A 24,232-nucleotide genomic window follows, 5' to 3' on the forward strand; every position below is an offset into this window, starting at 1 on the left:
TTGTCTTTCTTGTTCTACCTCTGTCTCTCTCTTGCTTGTCTTCATCTCTCTGTGTATTGCTGTCTCTTTCTGTCTGTCTCTCTCTACTTTTTGTTCCCTTCCCCACTCAATTCTACATATATTACATGATTTTATATCATTCTAGTTAAATAAATATATAAGCATATATTTTGAGACGATGCCTTCTGTAGTTCACTAGTTCCTATAATAAGGTAGAAGCAATTTAAAATACTTTCTGATGAAACAAGTCAAGCAGAAAAAGAAGACACTTGCTTTACAATCAGGAAGTTAAAACTATAATGATGTCAAGTGAGTGCTGGATTTTGTAGAGTACTTTCTGCTTTTAGTCTCCCTTTATACTATGGATAAACTCTTGCAATTGTACACGCTATATACACACTTTGTATACACACTTTGTTGTGTGCCTCTTAGGTAGGAACCATTGAAAAGTGAACAGAAACTAGATAGTGAAGTTCAGTATTCTGAAATTTGAATTAATCATTTCATCTAATTCCATGTCTCATAAACCAGTTTAAACTTATTCTTCACAGATTTGTGTTAAGATGTTGGTTCATTGCTTATACACAAAACAAGATGTCTTGTACAGACAGTAAATTCTAAAACATATGAAATGAACTTTCCACACCTAATGCCTTCCTCAGATATTTGGCATAATGTCCTTTCAGTCACTTTGACTTGGACAATTTCATTACGATTCATACACCTGAATTTTCATATCTGCAGTAATAACACCTGTGTACGCTGAACACTTAGGATTGTATAATTTGCCTCATTTCGCTAACTCTCAGCCTGCAATTTGACACCTGGTACCATTCTAAGCACTAAAAAGGCATACAGCTCCTGCTCTGGGGATGCCCTAGATGTAGTGTGGGAGTTAAATTGCGAGTAGCAGGCCCATGTAGGAAAGTGATATGACACACAACTGTTGTGAAGGTCGAATATGATGTCACAAGTGAAAACATTTCATGAGGAGTGAAGTTCTATTGAAATGGAGCATTACTCTCTCAGGACTCTATTGCCAACCCCTATCCTGGGTTTTATGCATGGTTTATAATAAAGCTGAGTTCCCTGACCAGCCCACAGATATAAACATCTGTATTTTGTTTTTGATTTTTTTCTTTACTAATTTGCAGTATGGGTTTGGTAGTGATTCTGAAAGAGAAATAATTTCCAATTTTGGAAAAACATACACAAAACTAAACTCCCTTCTAAACTGAGTTGGAATACCTGACACAAAGCTTAGGGCACATATGTCGTGATGATATATCATTTAGGTTGCAGATTTCAGAGCTAGAAAGTGAATCATAATGGATCAAAAGAAAGCACTTAATTTAATAAAGAAAACTGCAATGACTCAACAGGATACCAAACTTTTGAACAAACTCAATGGCACTTTTTACTTGTGAGGTACTGTCTCTTTAAGGGAACTTGGGCACAACTGTGGTAGTACTGGTAGCATCAGGTACTTTAACAACTTCTGAATAGGCTTCCTCTTGCTGGTAAACCACAGATATTATGTCATAGTGGTTCTTCTATGAGAATTCTGTTAGAGGCTAAAGCCCTGAGAAGAAATAATCTTTGAGGCAATTGTCACAGAAATATGTAGCCACCGGTATTAAGGATAGAAGAAAAAAATCCACATCATAGAAACTGACGAAAGGGTTTTTTTGCATTATGCATGGTGGACTACATTCCTCTGTCAAATAAGCAATATGCACCTTGGTGGATTTTGTTTATCCATGTTACTTAAAGTTTCTAGTCTTTAGAATACGTTAATGCTCACTTGACTTGCAAATCGTTTCTGGAAATATTTTTTTTTTCAGTAGCAACTTTCTTTCTTCTGAAATCTTCATAGGTTAAGAAGAAAAAGCCAATGGGCAACAGCAAATGTGTTTTCCCCCTAGTTTTCCCACCAGCACATTCCATTCCATTGTCATTCTTTTCACAGTTGTTAATACCTTAGCATCATGGCACAGCAATCCTGTAATATCAAAACTACCTCTTAACAATGTTTTGATTAAGTCGCTTCTCTGTTCTTCAATCTTTAAGGGACCAATTAACTTTTTTTTTAAAAAAAGTGAGGTTTTAACATCACCCTGGATGGAAATGGTGCTATATTTGAAACACCAGCGATGAGTGAAGCAGTGGAAAACGTTCAAGAAGATGGTAGATAATGGTGCCTAAAGTCAAGCAATCTAGAAAAAGAAGACCAAATACATAGCACTGAATAATTTAGACTTCTATCGTAGAAGAATAGAAGAGAAATGGACCATGAGCGTTTCTTTCTCTGCTCATTTATCAGTCAAGCATGTAGACTACAATTGGTCTATGTTAGACCATGTATATATTGCAGACAATGAAAAGCCCAAAGCAAATTATTAGTTAGTTATTCAAATAGTAGAAGAAAGGAGGGGGGAGGGTAGATTCAAGAAGACAGTAGATAACAGTGCCTAAGGTCAAACAACCTAGAAAAAGAAGATCAAATATACAGCATTAGAAATTTAGACTTTTCTAGTAGAAGAATAAATGGGAGTTGCCCATGCCAAATTCTTATAGCAGATAAAATGGTCCAAATTCTGCCTTTTGAAGCTTTGACTGCTACCCCATCCCCACATGGTCAAATAAGACCATTGGCTATCTCTTGAACATTCTGTGTGGGTTTCTGAAATTTGGATTGTGCTTCCTTGCTGAAGAGCAATGTCTTTCATTCTCGTGACATGTCATTATGTTCCATTACTCACTGAAGCCTGGGTGTCTTTCATCCATTGTGGGAATGTGGCTTACTCTGGCCAATGCTGCTGGCAATGTCTTTTCCATCCTGTGAAGTTTTGAATTCTTTGTTATTTGTCATATATCAAAGCTCTGCAAATTGAAAGATTGTCCTTGTGCCCCACGATTCCTCATTGTCTTTGCCATTCACAGCTTCCCACCTCCGATCTTCCCCCTCATTACAAAGTTCTAGGAAAAGGAAAAAACAACTCATCTCTGACAAAATATTGTGACTAAATACTGATAGCCATCTTTTGTATTTGTATTTTCTCTTGGTTTCATTTCTCTGTCACCTTTGAAATATGTCTTACTTGTTAATAATCCTCATCTACAAAATCAAAAGCATTGTGGTAAAGAAAGCACTTTTCCATTGTTGATGGGAGTGCAAGCTGGTACAGTCCTTTTGGATATCAGTATGGCAATTTCTCAGAAAATTAGTAAACAACCTACCTCAAGACCCAGCAATACAACTTTTGGATATATACCCAAAGAATGCTCAATTGTACCACAAGGTCATGTGTTTAACTATGTTCATAGCAGAATTGTCTGTCATAGCCAAAACCCTGGAAACAACCTAAATGCCCCTCAATCGAAGAATAGATGAGGAAAATGTAGTACATTTACACAATTAGAGTACTACACAGCAGAAAAAAATAATTATACCTTGAAATTTGCAAGAAAATAGATGGATCTAGAAAACATCATATTGAATGAGGTAGCCCAGACCCAGAAAGACAAATATCTTATGTACCCACTCAAAAGTGGCTTTTAGACATAAAGTAAAGAAAAACCAGCCTACAATTCACAATCCCAGAGAACCTAGACAACAGAAAAGATCTTAAGAGAGACAAGCATGGATCTAATCTACATGGAAAGTAGAAAAATACAAGATCTCCTGAATAAACCGGGAGCATGGGGATCATGGGAGAGAGCAGAAGGAGACAGGAGAAGGGAGGGAGAGGAGCAGAGAAAAATATAGCTCAATAAAAACAATAATAAAAATTTTAAAAAATATCAAAATATTGACAATTGAGAACCACTTGTAGAGATACCATCTAGCTTCCGTTACCTATTTTCTTAGGGTTTATATTTCTATGATAAAGCATCACCACTAAAGCAACTTAGAAAAGAAAGCATTTAATTTTGGACTCATGGTTCCAGAGGGTTAAAGTTCATGACTATCAGGACAGGAAGCATGGCAGCAGGCAGGTAGGCATGGCACTGAAGCAGCAGTTGAGAGCTTGCATCTGAGCCACAAGTATGAGGCAGAGAAAGGTAAATAGAAATGGCATAAAGTTTTGAAACATAAACCTGCTTCTGTAACACACCTCCTCCAACAATGCCCCATCTTCTAATATTTCCCCAAAAATTCATCACCTAAGGACCAAGTATCGAAATACATGAGCCTCTGGAGGAACACTCCCATTTCTACTTACTTTATTCTTTGACATTTTTATTGAAAATATTTAAGATAATATATTTTGGTCATGATTCCCCTCTCCCATCTCCTCCCTGATTATCCACACTCACTCCACTCCATTCACTTTCCTTCTCTTTGTCTTTAGAAAACAAACAAAAATAAGGCAAGAAAATATGCACACAACACACACAAAACCCACATAAAAACACAAAATTGAAAGCTAAATTATGCAAGCAAAATATCAAAAATATTGTTTAAGTACCCAAACACAGCAATATGAGGGGAAAAGTCTACAAAAATACCATTGAGTTCATTTTGTCTTGACTATATACTCCTGGACATAAGATTGAATCTGAAATATAGTTCATATACCCTATCAGACTCCATTGGAGAATTTTTTTCCTTTGTAGGATGTCGAAATTTCAGATAGTTTCTTGTTTAGAGGTGAGAGCCCATATCCACTTTTCTGTGTTCCTGTGTTAGCACTGAGATCCCATCTGATTTGAACCTACACAGGCCCTGTGAGTCCTGCGTTCATCTCTGTGAGTCATAAGTGTATCAGTCCTCTTATGTCTGGAAGACACTGCATCCTTAGAGACATCCATCCTCTGGGAACCTTCTCATCTTTCTGCCTCCTCATCTGCACATAGCCCCTGAGCTCTGATTGGAGAAGTTGAATGAAGAAATTCCGTTTAGAAATGAGTGCTCCAAAATCTCTCACTCTCTCTACACATCATCCAGTCGTCTGTCTTTGTGTTAGTTCCCATCTTCCGCAAAAAGAAGCTTTGCTGGTGATGGCTGAGCAAGGCACTAATCAATAGATGTAGCATATGTCATTAGGAGTCATTTTATTGCTGTGTTCCTTTAACAGAACAATAGTACACGATCTTCTATGGGGCCATTCTCCTTAAAACCACTGTACCAATAGTTCTTCAAATACCAAAAATTTTAAGATAGCCCGACTGTAGATTACTCATATAATTAAAATATGCACCATTGATTGAAATTACAAAAATTAGTCAGAGAGAACTGCTCAGAAAAGTGGTTTAATTGTTTTAAAACATGAATAAAAACTGAAAACTGCCACATAATATTAACATGCATGGGTGTTGGTTTTGAATGCCTTCATCAGCATGGTATGGAGGAACTTTCTTGCTTCTCTGAGCAACTATATGACTAAGAAGTACTGAGGCACATGGTAAAACAATATAAATCAAATGATTAACCTTATCTACTTAAAGCACAAGCTATCTCCAAATTCTACCTAAAGTTTTTCTTCCATAAAATAAGAAAAGGTAACATTAATGTGTGTGTGTGTGTGTGTGTGTGTGTGAAAGAGAGAGAGAGAGAGAGAGATCTGTTAGTGTGTCTGTGTGTATCTGTGTCTGTGTGTTTGTGTTTGAATGTCTGTGTGTGTGTTTAGTTATCATGGACATTGATAGTGAAAATTTAAGTCATGATGTGGCATTTGTCTCATATAGACATGTGTTACCTCCAACTACGTAGGGTAAGCAACCTAATATCGCTGAATTTACCATCTTTTAAAATGCCTATAATAGCATTGATCCCATTCATCCTAACAATCAGATCTTCCCTAAAAGTCCTTTATACTGCACTATGCACATAGAAGGTGGTGTTATTTATGTTTGGCATCTGTGTTTGGTAATTTAGTCCTTACAGTTAAGTGTTAACTCTGAATACGTCTCTAATGCATACATCACCAGAGATATAAAATTGTTTCTATCACTAAGATAGTTTTTACATACTTTATGATATAATTGAGGAAACTTATATAGATCATGCCTCCATTTTCATATTGTATTATGAAATATATTATGATATTATAGTGTGTTTCTTAATGGAATTTTAAAAATCGGGATGTCAACTTTTAAGCAAACCTCAAATTTTTTTACTTACCTCAGAAAAGTCTGAATATAAAGATGTTAATCTTTTGCTTTTCTTATAAAACTTTAGCACTTTGTAGTTCAAGAAAATTAGAAAGTAAAGTATATTAACAAAAGTTTTTTTCAAACCTCAAGTATTCTTGCAGATTTTCTGCTTGTGTTAGACTTAATTTATTAATTCTCTCATTAGCCTACTGTTTTCTGATATAATTCTACAGGCATCATTAGCTAAGAATATTTCAAGTTTCTTACATTTTTATAAATATTTTTATCTTAGACAGTACATAATTACAGTATAACTCCCTTCTGGCTAACCTAAAAATCAAAATACACAAACAAGGAGCTTCATTAGTGAAGACCATTTTAAAGAAATGTCTTTTAGGGAATAAATTTGATTATTTTTATGTCCTGAAATACCATAAGTTAGTAAGGCTCTAATAAACCATTCAATGAAAAAAAGTTAAGGTTTTATTTTAATTCAATAAAATGAAAATTATAATGCTTATATGCTTCCTTTTATCATACCACAACCTTAAATTAGCTCTGGGGAGGGACAAAACCACATAGATTGTTCAGCTGCCTTTAATATTAACAGAAACATTATATATTGTACGGCCTCTTGTGTTGGTCAAACTCTGATGCTGCTGCCTATCATGCCAGGGCAAGATGCTCCAGTTTTCTCAGATTTGAGCGGATGAATAGGGAGACAGGAGAGACCACCAACCTGGTACTCAGAGCCTGTTGCAACGAATGAATTATATAAGTGTCCCACACAGAAGGGGCGAAGAACAACTGTTGAAAAATCCAAGTAAAATGTACCATTTTGGCAGTCCTGGAATGTAAACAACCAGTCAATGATAGCTCTCTCTCAAATAACATCACAATTTTTTTCTTTCCCCAATAAAGAGGAAATTGCCATAAAATGGAGATGTTGAATATTACAGTATATACTTTGAAAGGGATTAATGCTCTTCGAATGAACAAGAAGTGATATTTTCCCCTCTCCCCAAGTGGAGGGACTGTCTTATCCTGCCACTTCCTCTTTCACTTCTCTTCAGAAATTCAGTCCATGTACTGGGGGGAGGTTAAAAACTAGAGACAACTGAAGGAAAATCCCCTTTCCTTTTTCTTACCTCTGTCCACTAGACCAAAAAAATAATCCTGCAGCTGAAACAACGCTTCTCATGAAGTAACCAATATATCTTCCTTCACGTAGATAATGAATCACCCTCTGTAATTGCAGAGGTGCGGTACTTGGTTGAATGCCAAGCGATCATCTGGGTTCCTCCTAGAAGTAATGTGAGTAGATGTTTATTCTCTTACTCTTTGCTGGTAAGAAAAGATCTTAAGTGGTTGGTCTGTCAAGATCACAGAACCAGAACCTGAGTCCTATCTCTTCTCCATTACCCAGGCTCCCTCCTGTCTCCATAAACGTTCATCAATGAGATGAATCACTAAAACCAGTGTGTGTGTGTGTGTGTGTGTGTGTGTGTGTGTGTGTGCTCATGCACATGCATACATATATATGAGTTACAAAAAATGATTGCGATTTTCATTATAGATATCAAGATATGTTCTATGCTTAGTTAATAAAATTTTTGTACATACTACAAAATAAATTACTTAAAAGAATTGAATTTTACTCAATGTTTAAAATATAGTTGAAACGCATAAAAAATATAAACATGTTTAAAATGAAGTGCATTGATCCCGCTAACTTTGCCTACAAAAATAACTTAAGCAATGTTCCTACTCTGTACAAGTCACTAGATGTGGTGAGTATGACGGTGAACAAACTGTCTGTGCCTTTAAGGCATCCAACCCAGAAGATGATATAAGATATAAGAAGATATAAGACAGAGTCACTACATGCCTAAATGCTGGGGTCATGAGAATCCAACTGAGTAGGGGTTGACTGGAGAGATCCTTTGTATAAGACAATTAAGCTGAAACAAATAAGAAGGAAGGAAGGGGGTGGGAGGGAGGAAGGAAGGGAGGGGGGTGAAAAGGAGGGACGGAAGGAGAAAGGAAGAGAAGGAAGGAAGGAAGGAAGGAAGGAAGGAAGGAAGGAAGGAAGGAAGGAAGGAAGGAAGGAGAAAATTGATTAATTGCGGTGGGTGCAGATCAGGAGAGGAAAGACAAGATGTGCATAAGCAAAAGTGGAAGAACAAGACAGCAGTGGAGCAGACAATGAGAGCTGTCGGGAAGAAAGCAAAATGAATGTGATCCCCTAGGAAACAGTGGAGGATGATAAACTTCAGTGTGGGTTTGGCCACAGAACTTGGGAGCTCCAATCAGACAAAGAAACAGCTAGGAAGACTATACAGCGTTACAAACTTCTACTTTCTCTGGAATTCTCTTTTCTTTAAACCCACTAAATACACATTTCTTTTCTGACATGGTGTGCTCACACAGAACAAGAGACACCAAGTCCTTACCACACCATTTAACCTGCACTGTCTCATTTAAGACTCAATATAGCTTTTACCAAATGAATAAACTTCTTCTTGATGAGGTATAGAATTTTTTTTATAGCCCAAGCATCTCGGATGGCAGATACAGAATTAAAACCCAGATTTTAAGATCTCTTCTCTGTTGCACTTACATGATTGCAAACACTGGACCTGTTAGCAGAAGAATCTTATTAAATAATTGCTTATTTAGATTCTCTGTCGCAGAACAGAGTAGTTAAGGCTGTTGCCTTCATGGTAACTACATTCAACAAAGAAACAGACTGAGGTCAGTAGATTTTCTTTCTTAACAAATTCCTTTTCTTAGGGAACAAAATGTTGTTCATATTTCAGAGAGGAAAGAAGGGCTCATTAATAATTGGACTCTACTGCTTGGCTATTTTCTGTATCTAGTCATATTGCGTTGTTAATTCTCTCCCCTCAGGATGATTTTCTTACAGACTTACTCAAAGTTTTTCTAATATATTATCTCACAGAATAACTATGTGTGAAAGAAAAGAGTGCCAGTGCTAACATAGATGGTATAGTTTATCACAGTAAACTGAAGGCCAGAGACAAGGAGAGGGAGGAAGAGAGTGGGAGAGAGTGTGTTCATGTGGGTGTATGTGGTGTGTGTGAGAGAGGGAGAGGGAGGAAGGGAAAGAGGAAGAGAGGGAGAGAGAGAGAGAGAGAGAGAGAGAGAGAGAGAGAGAGAGAGAGAGATTTTTAAAAGCAGATGTTTGTACGACCTTCCTACAAGAAGCCAAAGGATCCCTAGGGTAACACTTAGAAGAACTGGTCCAGTCACTTTTCTAGTTTCCAACCCATGTTTTGTATTAAAAGGGGTGCAGTGACCTGAAAGTCTAATTACCCCTCTCCAAATGTCTGTTTCTTAGGCTGCTGGTAGCAGAAAGTGGGACTAGTTGACAGCCATCCTCTGAATCAAATCCCATAAATAACCTGGGCAATTACTCTGTGCTGGGCTGCAGAAGTTAGTGGGCACTTGGGAAGAAAAGAGTAATGCACTATGAATGCCAAGTCAGGTTAATGCAAAGTGGAACTCGAAGTACCGAAGCTATTAGAAGGAAAGCCGAGCATACGTCATCACTCCTTCTGCTACTACAGATGTACAGCGCTCTTCAAACTCAGGAATGACTCATCCATTCTTACCAGAAGAGCGGTGGGGTGGCGGACACCACAGGCTGAGCTCTAGAGAATACTAGGTTGCAATATATTGAAATAACCAAACAGAATGTGAGTTCACATGAAGGAGCAGAGAAGGGAAAACTGCAAAATGCAAAGGGGTGATGAAGCAGTATTAAGCAGAACCAGAAAGAGCCAAGGAGAACCTTGCTGAGGAAGCTGTGGAAAAGCTAGTCTGGCATTAGAGAAACATCTTAGCTCAGTTTGTCTCGCAGGAGCAAGCGGGGAAACTCAAAGTGTCCATGCCTGGCAAAATCACCCTTGCCTTTCATCAAGGAGGCCTAAGAATTAAGAGGAACCCAGAAAACAAGAACTGGTTTCCATCAGGGTGTCTCAGCTTACAAACACAGATTACAGTGTCATATTAGTGGGAAAGGCCTGGAACAATATTCTGCTAATATGAAATGAGGCTTAGGCCCAATGCAGAATATCAGAAGTTCCTGAGGGGGAACTTGGTATTTGAAATATATTCCATTGATGAGTCTTATAAACAACTAAATTTGTTACTCAAACTAAGTTTAATGATAACCACTGCTTGAGAGAGAAATTTTCATTCCTGAACACATCCTGGTTCAATTTACCTTCATGGGAATTCACAAAAGGATCCCCCCCCATGAGCTATCTTTGCAAGGCATGCAAAATCTGCTGCCACCAACATGTTTCTGATGGACGCCCTATAGTCTGGTGGCTACCCGCCATTTTGACAGACAGAAGGGTACAGATTCTGAAGTCCAGGCATCATTGCCACCATCTTCATAAGAGTAGCTTTCAAAGCACCGGGGCAGCCCAGGAGAGGAAAGGCTGTAGAAGGCCTTCAGAACCTCCTGGCAGCAAGAGGATGCTCACCAAGACCCTAATTGCAGATTGCAGTCCTAGGTGCTCAAGGCAAAACACCACACTTTCCTCTGACGGAATTATTATTCAACTTGCAGGCCTAAAACAAACTTCTAAGAAGGACTCCTGTGGTGTAGAAACATTTAATTAATTAGAGAATTGCATGTGTGTTCATTAAACTTGTATTTTCCAGCAGACAAGCCAGACTAAATAAAACCAGGTTCAAAATCAAGCGTTCGCGCAGCAATGCCTAGGGATCTATGCCCACCTGCAAAATAAAGGCTGAGCTGGAGCCACTGTCTGCTTCTTGGTAATCCCGACTCTTTCACCTTTCCCTCCCTCTCCTAACTGCTGGTGAGTTGAGGTCTTGGGTTAATGAATGCTTCCATCTGTAGGCTGCCAACCCTAAGAAGCCTGTGGCTTTGTGCCAGGCTTTCCTACACACAACATCATGGTGCCAACCTCCACTGCTGGATTCGCAGCGTAAAGCATTGCTGCACTCATGGTGAGGTATGAATGCCTGCAGAATACTGATAACTGAATGGTCCTTTATCCTAAGACTTAACACTTTCGCTGTAATAGTACAAATGAAGGACAGATAAAGCATCCTTTAACGCAAACACATCTCTTCCCATACTGTTCTGTTGGGTCATCTCTTCAAAGATTGCAGTGTCCTTCCTGCTCAGGTCCCCATCACCTCCCACCATTGGGGAAGCCACGTGGAAGCCTGCTAGGGCGCATGCTGAGTCACTTCTCCACTCTCTTCTCTCTGCAGCTCCAATGGAAAATCGGTGACATGGGCCCAGAACGAAAAGAGCAGCCGGGGGCAACACCTGTGGCAGCGGCTGTCGGTCCACATCAACAAGAAGGAGAATCCCAATCAGACAGCGGTCATCAAACCCTTCCCCAAGAGCACAGAGAGCCGCGGGCCGGGTGCAGGGGCTGGTAGCTCTGGCCCAGGGGCGGCAGGCGCTGGTGGCGGCACTGGATGCGCGGTGGCAAGTGGCCCAGAGCCTCCTGATGCGGGCCCCAAGGCACTGTACGACGTGGTGGAGACTGAGGAACGCTTTCCAGCAGCTGCCAGGCCGCGCTCTCCGTCGCCCATCAGCACTCTGAGCCACCTCGCGGGCTCGGCTGGCCGCACAGACGACGATGCGCCCTCACTGCATTCCGAAACTGCGGCGCGCAGCAGCTCCTCCCAGGGCTCGCTCATGGAGCAGATCAGCAGCGTGGTGACACGTTTCACCGCCAATATCACGGAGCTCAACTCCATGATGCTGTCCACTGCGGCGGCGCCCGGGCCAGCCGGTGCCCCTATCTGCTCGTCATACCTGATCCCCACAGAGATCCAGCTGCCCACGACCATGACGACTTTCGCGGATATCCAGCCACTGCCGGCCATCGAGGTGACTGGAGGAGCTCAGCAGACAGCAGGGGCATCACCTGCCCAGGAGACTCCGGCAGGAGCTGAGGCCGCACCAGGCAAACCAGACCTGGAGGAGCTGGTAGCCCTCACTCCGCCATCGCCCTTCAGGGACTCGGTGGACTCTGGGAGCACCACCCCAAACTCGCCGGTCTCCGAATCAGCCCTCTGCATCCCATCATCTCCCAAATATGACACTCTCATCATCAGAGATTACACGCAGAGTTCCTCGTCGTTGTGAACCACTGAAAACTTCCCTGGGATCGGCATGAGCGGCAGAAGACCTCGGTGTCACACCTGGGCGCAGCGACACCCAGAGCCACCCCAACAGAGTACCTGAGGTGGACTATGCCAAGGGCACACACAGTGGAGACACGAGATCAGTAGTGCTATTCCACAACATCCGATGACGACGACACCAATCACACATCTTCTGGCAGATTATCTTCTAGTGGCCTTAGAAAAATATGGGCTTTTAAGAAACACTGCTTCTATCTTTAGAGTGCTGACCAGGATTGGTTGAAGCAGTTACAATACCAAGTTCTTTGCGAGAAGGCACCAACAGTGTGAAGCAGCACCCTGGACCATGAAAAGTGGAGCAACTGTAAACAATTTTGTTTGTTTACTTCATTTTCCCAGAAGAGTCTTTGATTCACCAAACACTGAATGTACATTTTCTAACAAACTCAAAAATCTGGGACCAAAAAGTTAACCTTCCTGTTTTTTCCTTCCTTCCCCGGTCCTGCCCTGTAGACCTTGAAAAGCTAACAGTAATTAGAGCCCGGTATTTCCCGAGGCTTGTGATTCTCCTGAATAACACAAACGGGTAGTGAGTGTTTGCTAATGGACAGAGAGTTTCTAACTGAGACTTTCCAATCAGGCTGTGAGATATTCTTCCAAAAGCCTGCACCTTGGATTCCACCTAGTTATTTCAGATTCACCTCCATTAACCAAGAAAACCAGTGCGAGATTTCTGGACTATTTCACCATGTTGCCAATCAATACTGGAGTAGCAAAAAAAAAAAATATTTTCTGGAACACTGTTTTGTAATTCCCTCACTGGGGTGCATTGTGTAGCTGGAAATTCTCTTTGTAATAACTCGGGAGCTGTAACCTGGCTCTCTTTCATGATACACAGGCACTCCTCTTTATGAACGCCCTTCCCTTAGTGTTGCCAGCTGAAACAGTAAGATCCACAATGAGCTTCCTCATTTCTTTCTTGTAAAAACATGATATACAAAGAGATCCTCTGTTGGTGGTGATTGTTCTGTCCCCAGTCCCCCTTCTGAAAGAGTGGTCCATAGACCCTATGAGGATGTCGTCACACTTGGAGGGACTGTGACGGAAAAAAAAAATAATAGTACAGAATCTCAATACAGAAAGGTCAGCATAGCAAACGTTTTGCTGTGCCCTCATGAGCAGTGGTTTTATCTTTTCTTGGCTGCTTATATGGGGCAGCTATGAACTATGACAAATGTAGATTTTTTTTCAAAGCAATACGGAATACTCAAACAGAGGAACCTTAATAACAACCACAGTCTTTCTCAGCCATTCCAAAAAAGGCGAAGCAATCGCGAATCCTTTACTTTTTCAAATAGTTATTAATATGGTTTTGTGCACTTCATACTGTCAGTTTTTAAATACTACAGGAAAGAGTTTTAGGGTTACAATAAAGACATACATGCTTTGGTGGGCTCACATAGGTAGAAACTGTACAAGACCTGAATCTACTATCATCGTTGTATTGGTCCCATTGCAGCTATCCTCAGGTACCAAATAGTCTTGATTTTTAAATAAAGATAGTAATAAGAGGAGGTATTCTATAAATTTAATGTTCAGTTGACCCAGCCTTATACTAAAGATAGCCTTATGAGAAAGATTTGCCAAGAGACAGAAGTATATTTTTAGCAGAGAGAAATTTAAATAGAACTTTAAAATTCTTATTTCAATATCCTTGATATCCTGCTCTCTCTCTCTCTCTCTCTCTCTCTCTCTCTCTCTCTCTCTCTCTCTCTCCTTTTTCTTTTTCTCTTTTTTGGTTGCTTTTGTTTTTTTTCTTGTTATTGTTGTTGTTGGGTCTTATTTTTGTTTGTTTGTTTACCATCTGATTTTTAAAGAAATTGAAACTGGAAGGCTACCCATTGGCATAATCTTTCATTCTCCAGTTTTAAGATTTTTAATAACTACCGACATTGCTTTTCTGATACCTGTTCTTATTTGAAATTTTAAATGGACTCTTCCATGTTAAAGCATTAAAAGCTAACAATAATTCATAAATTAATCAAGCTTTGTAAGTCAGATTTGAAAATAGCATTATCAGAGCAATGCAATCCCAAATAGTAATGGGATTCTTGGAAGAGAAAAGAAGTCTGGCTAACTTGCATAGCTTCATTGAAAGGGAATGCCTGCCTCTCCCTGAAAATTCATTGTAAATACTTTGAAATGTCAATGCCTTTTGGTATCCATCAAAAGCAGTGCATTCACCTGGGGTTAGAGGCTGCATTCCTAGGTGTTAATATCTTTCTAGATATGTTCTACTTTCTTGTTTCACTGACTCTTTACCTTGGTTTCTGTTTTACTTTTATGTGTAGTAAGTTTTACTTCTTTGACTTTTTTTTTTGTGATGGAGTTCTTTTTTTCTATGATTTCCATGACATGTCTTTTCTTTTAAAATTTGCTACTTTATCAAAAATTACATTAGAAATTCAAGTTTATTGCAATTTCCATATATAATTCATTGTGATGTCATAGTCAGCTATAATAAAAATAATTGATTCAATTAGAGGGAGATAAAATTATTTTTCTGTAAGTTACCCAAACGTTGTCATCCGATTGAATACATTGTATATTGCACATACCAATAATACATCTTTGAAATCTTGGATTTTGGAATGATGCTAACTCTCTCTCTTTGCCAATTCTAACACCAGGTTCCAAGTAATAACTATAATATAAAGAAAACTGAATATTTATTCTAGGGCTAGGATACGAACTTCCCAATTCGTTTGAGTACCTATTCTTACTGAGTTTCCTTGATAACAATCTAGTCCAGGTACCCAGTGATAAACCACTAGGGTCTTAAGTGTCATAAACGAAAGATAAGAATGATAAAGACCAGAACAGTAGCCTGAAAGGAGGTTTTGGTCCTGAGACCTAAGAGGCGACCTGGTTTGACTAAATTTATTGGCCAAAAGGTCCACTTACTTTCCTTTTGAGAAGAGTGGAGTGAGCCTGAGAAGACTATGTTTGGACGGGGCTAGACATAGGGCACTGGAAAGGAATCTGGAGAGGAAACTCATAAGAAAATTGACAGATGCAAAGGAGAAAAACAAATCTCCAAACGTGCTAATCTTTGAACGTAATATTCTTTTTTCCAACGACTGATAAACCAGCAAGTGATCAGAAGGACTTGGAGCTATTTATGACTGTAAATGCATTGTATAATGGCTCTGCTGCAGTCTGACTTCCAAACCAGGAATTAAACACTCTTTTTAAGAAAAAAAGAAAAAAGAAAAAAAGAAAAAAAAATGTCCTGTGCTAGTCTCCCAGCAAAATGTACATGGTCTGGAGACTTCAAAGTTATTATATGAGTTCACATTTAGTAACAGCTTATTAATAACCCTCAAGCTGTCTGAATCTCTATAGTTACCATTTACAATTTTATACTGTGAAAAAAATACAGATCAGTGAAAGCATAAAGATGATTCAGAATTTGCCTCGAAGAGGGTCTGAGGCCTGGGAGAATCTCAAATGTCTATTGTTGAATGGGGCATGTATAAACAGTTGGCGGGATTCACTGATCTTCTCATTGTGAACAAATATACTATGTATATTGTGTGTCTTTCTAGAACTCAATGGCAGCTGCTGGTGATGTTGTAATTAGAAATCTATATAGAATATAGATGTTTAGAGAGATGGTGCCAATACTAAAATATTTGTGTGGGCTACAAGTGCTTGTACTTCATTTTTTTTGCACTCAGAACTGATTTGACTTTACAACTGTGTGCACAATCTGTTCTTTTTCTGTTGTTGCAGCTTGTACTATTAAAATAATAGAGAATGTTAAATTATTTTGATGTGAATTGCAAATGATTTTTTCATAAATTTTAACATTTTTATCAGCATTGTTTCGCTTTGTACTTGTATAAATGTGATTTATTTTAGCATTTTAAAATATACTTGCCTGCTTCTCAGTTGTCTCTATCACGTTATAGTTGGTGTTTGTGAAGCCAGTTACTTTTTGAAAAATATTAAAAGAGATATTATGATATGCCTTCAAAATTATTCCCCTCAAATGCTTAGACTATTGTCCTAATGGTATTTCCCGAGAATGACAAGAGTCATTTTATAATTTAGCCTTAAGTTCTAAATCATAATATACATTTGAATTATGATCATTGGGTAATAAAATAAAGCAAGGCAACCTCAAAACAAACAGAGATGTTGTCCCTAAAATTCTCTACATATACCTTTTTAGATAAAAATATTTACATTAGAAAAATAACATGAGGACTACAGTTTTAGTTTTTAATCTATGCATACAAATTATAGGAGTATTTTCTAAGTTATTTGTCTGGATACTGTTAAAGTTAAACACAAAATGGATAAGGTACATGCATGTACATGTGTATATAGAAATTTGTACACACAATTACATATTTACTTGCGGCTCTACCCGTAAAAGCCTTTGTTAGCAATTCTGTTGTCTGTCTGTCTGTCTCTCTCTTTCTCTCTCTCTCTCTCTCTCTCTCTGTGTGTGTGTGTGTGTGTGTGTGTGTTTATGTACATAAAACTTTCGAAGAAAAAAATATTGTCATATCACCCTTTAATTTTGACTCCAAAATCCTTAATTTTTGAATACCAGTTAGTGAAAACCTAAAAAGCAGAATATGTGCTTGAACTGATTTAAAAAAACAGTGTATATTTTAAAATATATCCTCCCAGTGTTTACAAGCGTTGTGATGTTTGTGTTCCAGCACAATCTATACAAATATATGAATGCATGAAATTATATTATTGTAAAAATTATATTTAATCTTAAACAAGGTAGCCATTTTCCTACAAGATCATACTCAACCCTTCATTATGTTCTATTTTTCAGCAAGCCATTCACACAAAATTCACCTAAAAGTGAGATACCTGAAAAAATAGTAAAGAAAATTTATCTTCTAAAATTTAAGATAGACTGGTTTCAGGAGAAGTGTAGAAAGTCACTCAAACCCAGGTGAAGAAGAAGAGAATAACAGTAAATACAAAGCCAGATTTATCACCCTAACAACGTCATACTTTAGATAGGTTAACCTAATTTCTCTACAACTCAGTTCCTTTTACAAAAAAAGAGGGGGGATAGCTGTGACGTTTCTTTCATTTCTCATTCCTGGGAGGAGAATGCACGTTTGGTACGTAGATGATATTTGTAGAATTAGTACCAATAGCATTTAGCACATAGCTAGTATTCCACAGGAAGCTTAAATTTGTGGTGCTCAATCTTATGTGGAAGTAGAACAAGTCAATTTTAAAGTTAAAATTTTGTCAAGACAACCTACTGAATGAATTCTCTTTTGAGGACAGCGGTTATTTGATGTTGAATGTTACAAAAAGAATGTTTTTCCTCATTTTGGCAGCACATATACTAAATTTGGAAAGAATGCTTTTCTTCATTTGTGTCTACTTAATGATTGATATTATTTCCCCATGCTATGTATAAATGGTCAGCTTTAGAAAAAAAAAGTCTCAAAATGTTTACTTATCATGGCAGCTAGAGAGATGGTTAAATATGTAATTGTATTATTGAAGCTATCTCCTTAAACATGACCATAACATCTTTTCTTTCTCACGGATCTTTAGACATTCAGAAGCAGCTGCTACAGTTTTCTTTTTAATTATTTAATTGCCGTTAGTCCGTAACATCCTCAAGCGAGGAGTTGGAAATTAGCTTCTCCAGTCATTCCTACATTTCCAGATGAAAGTGGTACAGTAAACCTTAAACTTTCACATAGCTAAATATTTTTTTAAATTCCGTTGACTCCAGGTTATAGGCCCTTGTTTTTAACCTGTGCATGAGTCTTTCTGAGTGATACACGAGTTATACACTCACAAACAAGCTTACATTCTCACGAATTAAATCTTAAAAACTTAATTTTATATATTAGTGCACCCCAGTCATAAGATAGATATTATATTGTAAATTATAGGAAGAATATATCCACAAAAGTACATATTTGGTTCTCTTTTCTGAGCTGCTGAACAGCAGCAGACAATCCATAAAAGTTTCTGCAGTTTTAAAAGATTCAAAAGCAGAATAATTCCAAATAATTTACTGTCTTCACCTCAAAGTGTACCAGTCTTCAATATGCAAATACATAGATGGAACTTGACACTAGAGAGCACGAATTCCTAGATCACACTTTGCAAACGCTACAATACAAACTTCTAAATACCTCACTTTGTTCAATTAGTATTCACAATGGTTTGCTCTCCGATTCCATGTTTAGAGTAGAATACTGATGCGGTTTAGCATCTCGATATTAGGCTGAACTGTGGGATATATTTCTCAGTATTGCTGTACACTTTCATCCCGTTTTCTGACTTCACATCCCAATACCAGCCCATTATTTCACTTTCACAACTCAACCTGAGGATTTTCCCCAGTGTTTTATTACTTTGCTTTTGATTGATTTTATTTATTTTATTCAGGAATGTTGGTTCTTTTAACTTCCACAGCTTGAGATGAAGTAATGTCAACAGTGCAGTCTATCCCAAAGTTAGCAATTGGCTGTCAAGAAATTCCCAGAATCTGTGTTTAGAAGTCATATGCAAGTTCTTAATTGTATAAATGACGAAAGTTGCACAGACACATCCATAAAAATAAAAGATCAAGGTAATGATTTCAACCTTTATTTGTCAATAGCTAGGTTTCCCTTAGTTAAGGTCTCTAAACAATTTAAATCCCATCATCGTCCAGGTACATGACCCAACTATCAAATGGCTTTGAATCCATCTAAATGTATATAAACAGAAATGTGTGATTCTGGAGTCTAAGTATACAATCTAATACCCCAAGAAAAAGCAGAAACAGACTTTGTTGGGACATCCTAGCTAGTTCTGGCTCACCAAAATGAAAAGAGTTAGTGCAAATATGCAATGTTTTAATTTCAAAGGGGGCCAAATTTGATTTATAAGGAAGATGAAGGGGATAAAAGTCTTAAGTGACAAAATGAGCATCAAGGCCTTAAAAACAGTGTTGATGATGAAAAGCCAACAAGCAGATTGTGATCCAAATGAAAGACGAATGCAATTGTATCACCGAGTGATGTTGCACACAGAACAAGTATCGGTCAACACAATCATGACACATGAAAAGCATTGACAGAAGCGAATATTAAATGAACAAAGGCAGATGTAAGAATAGTCACTTCTAACAAGAAATAGTTCAAGCATGAAGATATTAGAACAGTCCAAACGGATGTTTTCATGGGTATACGACTTAGAAGATAAAATAATCCTTAGCCTGCATGTGATTATCACTGTGCTTCAAAATTCACAAAACAAAGAAACCAAATAGAATGAAAAGAATTACACAATTGCCATTGTTACCATACATTGCTAAATAAAAAAATATGTCAAAAGCCAAACAAAGAAAATGAAATAAAAATGAGAAAAATCAAGTAACCAAAACCCGCAAGAATAAATAAAGACACTCAACTGAAGATTCGGATTTCTCTCAAAAAGGATATATATATATATATATATATATATATATATATATATATATATATATATATCCTTGACAAATACATTTGCTTAGAATTTTTTTTTGACTAAAATTGCAACCTACTAGAAATGAACACTATGAGGTTGATCATGGTAGGGGCACATAGCTGTAATTCCATTATCATGAAGTAGGTAAAGTAGGAAGACCTGAAGGTCAAGGCAATTTTAGGAAACTTAGTGAGAACCTATCTCAAAACTGAAAGCTGAATAAATAAAAACCTTCAGTCAAGCTCTGCACATTGTAGAGTAGCTGAAGAGCCTTCTAAAGAATGTGAATTTTACCTAAATGTATTTACAAAAGTTATTTAATTGAAGATGATGAATTATAAATATAAAATATAATACAATTACTGTTGATTAAATAAAAAGTAGTAAAGTGAAGCAAGATGCAAAAAAATCATTAAAGGTATCATTAACACCAGTCTTTTCCCTTGAAAGGACAAAAAACATGGAAAAGAATTCCTTGGATCTAATGAAGTAAAGGAATCAAAGCACAAAAGCTGGTAAAGAACATAAAGAGGTAGAACAGAGAGAAGAAAGGGGAGAGGGAAAACTAATAGGTAACATTTCATTCTAATGAATAAGAAGACGGAGATGAATTTAAACAGTGCTTAAAAACACAAATTATGAAAATGAAACAAAAAGAAAGATAAAATATGATTGTAGTAGTAGAATTTCATGAAAGTCAATTTTAAATTACCTTACTTTAAAAACCACAATTCTAATCCTGTAAAAGTAAAATTTGTCAAACATATAAATTCAAAGTGTGGGGAAAACATGAAGATATTTACTGCATTTTCCTGAGGCTTTCATAACTTTGCTGTAAAAATAAAACAAATATGAAATTAAAATAAAATTTTAAGATAGTCTAATAAACACAGATTTATTTTTAGATAGGAAATATTTACATATTAATTTATAAAATTTTGAACAAGATTTATTATCATGAGCTTGCAAGTAAATAAAAGTGTCATATTTCAAAATTAAGTAGGCCCTACATGCAATTCAATGACAGAATTAGAATTAGATTTTTTTCCTCTTTCATGATTCGTGTCCATTACCTACATACTGTTCTTCAAATTGTGAGGTTGAATAAATAGTAATACTTCATAAAGCAGTATAGCTTTTTCTGGGAGTTTAAATGGTCAATCTTAGAAAACCTATCACTAAATACATCGTTGACATGTTAAAAGTAAAACATGATATATAAAAGACAATATAAGAGCAATACAAAAATAACAGAAATCCACAGTTATTACAAAGAATAAATTAGCAACGAAAAGCAGAAGGAAATTTTCTTCAGATAGGAAAAAACAGTACTTGTACCCAATGGCAAAGATAATCATAGTAAGAAAATGCTAGAATTCGATCTAGCAACTCAGGAATGAAGGAGGTAGACCGTATGCGCAATCTGTGACTGTTGATTAACAAGACAATGTTTAGAGTTTAGTGGTAGTGACATTGGGGAAATGGCATTATTTACATCTGTACTGCTCTGAGCAAACCAAGACTTGAGTCCATTTTAAAAAAGGAATATTTAATATGAAGTGTTTAGCCCTCCAGGCAAAACTACAATTAAAAGTAAAGTGAATGAAATACTTCATTACGATAAATATACTTGCAAATTTATATAAAATCTAGGAGAGGCTATAAAAAAGATGTTAAACTTAATAGTTACAAACACACACCCACATCCAAAAAGAAAGAAAGAAAGGATGATCAGAAAGAAGAAAAGAAAAAAAAAAGAGAACAATAGCCCTATGACTTTGAGCAATCATTTTGATCTTGGTACCACTGTAACACCTCCTGAACCCATCGACAAAGTTAAAGATACAGTCATTATAAAACAGCAAAACATAAAGAATGCCTTTAATTTAAAACTTCCAATCCTAGAACTGAGCTACATCCAACTGGGCTCAATAGGTCCCATGGGAATTCACAAATAACCAAGGCTGGTTGCACAATTTTAGGTTGCTCTCTTGAAACAGACTTCAAGGCCCCATTGCTGGAGACAACACCTACACAATTCACTGAACACAGAGAAGTCAATCTGATACCTACATGGAGCCTTCAGCCCTAAATTCTAGAGTCTTTGGTACAAGAAGGTACTCAGCAATGGTGGCACAAACAAAGCAGTAACCAACCAATACCTGATTTAACTTAAGGTCCACTCCACAAGATAAAACCTATAACCAACACAGCTTGGGTGACCAACAACCTGAGACTATATAGCCCAGAGACCAAGGGTAAAATCAAATCCCATTGTTCTTTAAAAAAAGAAAAAAGTGACAATAAAATGACTCATAATGACATTCTGTTATACTCAGAGATTAGGGAAATTTCCTCTTGAAGCAGATAGCAAAAAAACAGAGACCAAAAGTCAGATAATATCTACAGAATGAGAGACTTGAAACATTCAGTCCTAAATGGGATATCTCCATCAAATCCCTTCCCTCAGGGTTCAAACAAACCTCATGATATAAAGGCAAACAGATTCTAAGTGTCAGAGGTGATAGAGGACACCAAGGAAACAAAGCCCTCTAAATCAACATGATCAAAGTCCCTATAAACTTACAGATACCGAAACAGCTTGTAAAGAGCGTGCATGAATCTATACCAGGCACTCTGTTTATGTATTATAGCTTTTAGCTTAGTGTGTTTATGGGATTCCTGAGTGTGCGAAAGAGTATGTCTATTTCTTGTGCATTATCTTGGGATCTTTTCCTTTGTGTTTATTGGTTTGCTTTGTTATTTTTGTTTTATTTTTTATATTATTATATTATATTTTTATTATCTTTTAGAAGACTGTTTTCTAATGAGAGATACAAAGGATTAGATCTAGAAGGGAGGGGAGGTGGGGAGGAACTGGAAGGAGTAGAGAAAGGCAAAGCCATAATCAGGATATATTATGTGAGAAAGAAATCCATTTTCAATAAAAGAGAAAAAGAAAAAGAATGCCCTTAATCCAGTGAAAAATGAATGAAAAAGACACAGGAGCATGTACTGGTGATGACAGTATTTCACAACACTGCCCAGAAATGTTTCTTAAAAAAAAAAAAAAACAAATTTCAAAGAAACAAACCAATTCTTAGGAGCAGACCAAATAGATAAAAATAAAGTCACAAGAAACTGCACACTCACTGACACTAGAAAGTTCACAGAATATTCAGAAAAGTACCATCTCTTAAACTTTGTTAGAGCTTCCACTGGTAATTTCATGAGTTGATTAACTGTAGTCCTTAGGAAGTGCTTGAATGGAGACGTCATTTCCCCCATGACAGCTTCTCAGGTATGGCAGCCATCGCAGCATCAGGTATTCAGATCTGCATTTAGACCTACCTTCTAAAAAATTTTTGTTGTTCAAGGTAGTGTTGCTAACAGAGTAGCTCATCTGCAAAACTAAGTGCTTATGCACATCAAATAGTAAATATAATCATTCAATATTTGTCCTCCTGTGCATATCTTATTTCACTCAGCATAATATCTGCAAAATGTATTGCCACCATGGTCATATTTTTTCTCTTTAACAGCATTTTTATCCCATAATAATGATAGAATAGTAATAGTTAATAGTGAAAATAATAATAATTTACACTCCATATAAACATGAAATATACTTAAATTTGACTTAGTCATCCAATATTCTTCCAGCTGTAATTTGTATATAGATAGTTATATCTTAAAGCATTTTGGGTAAATGGAATGGTAAACTGTCTTTATAGACAGCTTACTTGAACTACTAACTCTTAATGGCTGCCTGATATTTACTAGGGAGCTTTTCGAGATCTAGGGTTCAGGCAATAAGAGAAGTTAACAAAATTATTGTTCTTTATGGACTTTACCCAGAGTTGAGGATGATTGCAAGGGTTTTTTAAAACAAGGTTTAGTGTTATTGCTCTTAAATTAATACTTCCATTGGGACGCATCTTTAAGAAAGAACCAGAGTAAGCTAAAACTGGCATGCCAGTTATATTAGATTTATAGATTTTAGATCTTAGGTTTCAATTGGAAAAAAACTTTAGAAACGCTTATACATGCATTCATGTTACTTTAGGGTAAATTGTGTGTGTGTGTGTGTGTGCATATATATTTAAAACTATTGCAGAACACATGGACAAATAAATTTTACTTTAATTAAAAATTGTTTCTTAATATTTACTACAGAAAACAAGAAATTATTTTTAAACATATAAAGAGGTTTTGGGAAATTATACATCATTAGAAATATAATTCATTCACTAAATATTGAAACCTATTTTTCCTCATAACCTCTATTTTAGTTCATAAAGTCACTGAATTTTATAATAGTAGTACAAGTTTCCAATGTTATCTTCCTAGAGAGGAAATATTTTGCAAGTGAGATAGGCAACTTTTGTGTGGTAGATGAGACAATCCTAAATAATAAAAACATTGATGTTATCTAGGTGTGGTTGAA

At 36.9% G+C, this 24,232-nt stretch overlaps 1 protein-coding gene across 5 annotated transcripts in view; it reads left to right on the forward strand.

The window, feature by feature from the left end:
- Positions 1-16,461, forward strand: part of Grm5 (glutamate metabotropic receptor 5) — a 427,251-nt gene extending 410,790 nt beyond the window's left edge. For all 5 annotated transcript variants that reach the window (XM_048435228.3, XM_048435231.3, XM_048435229.3 and 2 more), the window contains one exon: positions 11,377-16,461. In XM_048435228.3, coding sequence (XP_048291185.2) covers positions 11,377-12,265 — 889 coding nt within the window. In that variant the 3' untranslated portion in view covers positions 12,266-16,461. The remainder of the gene's footprint in view (positions 1-11,376) is intronic.
- The last annotated feature ends 7,771 nt before the right edge of the window (positions 16,462-24,232 follow it).

The sequence above is a fragment of the Myodes glareolus genome, chromosome 24 (genome assembly GCF_982192425.1).
Source record: "Myodes glareolus chromosome 24, mMyoGla1.1, whole genome shotgun sequence".
Lineage (NCBI taxonomy): Eukaryota > Metazoa > Chordata > Mammalia > Rodentia > Cricetidae > Myodes > Myodes glareolus.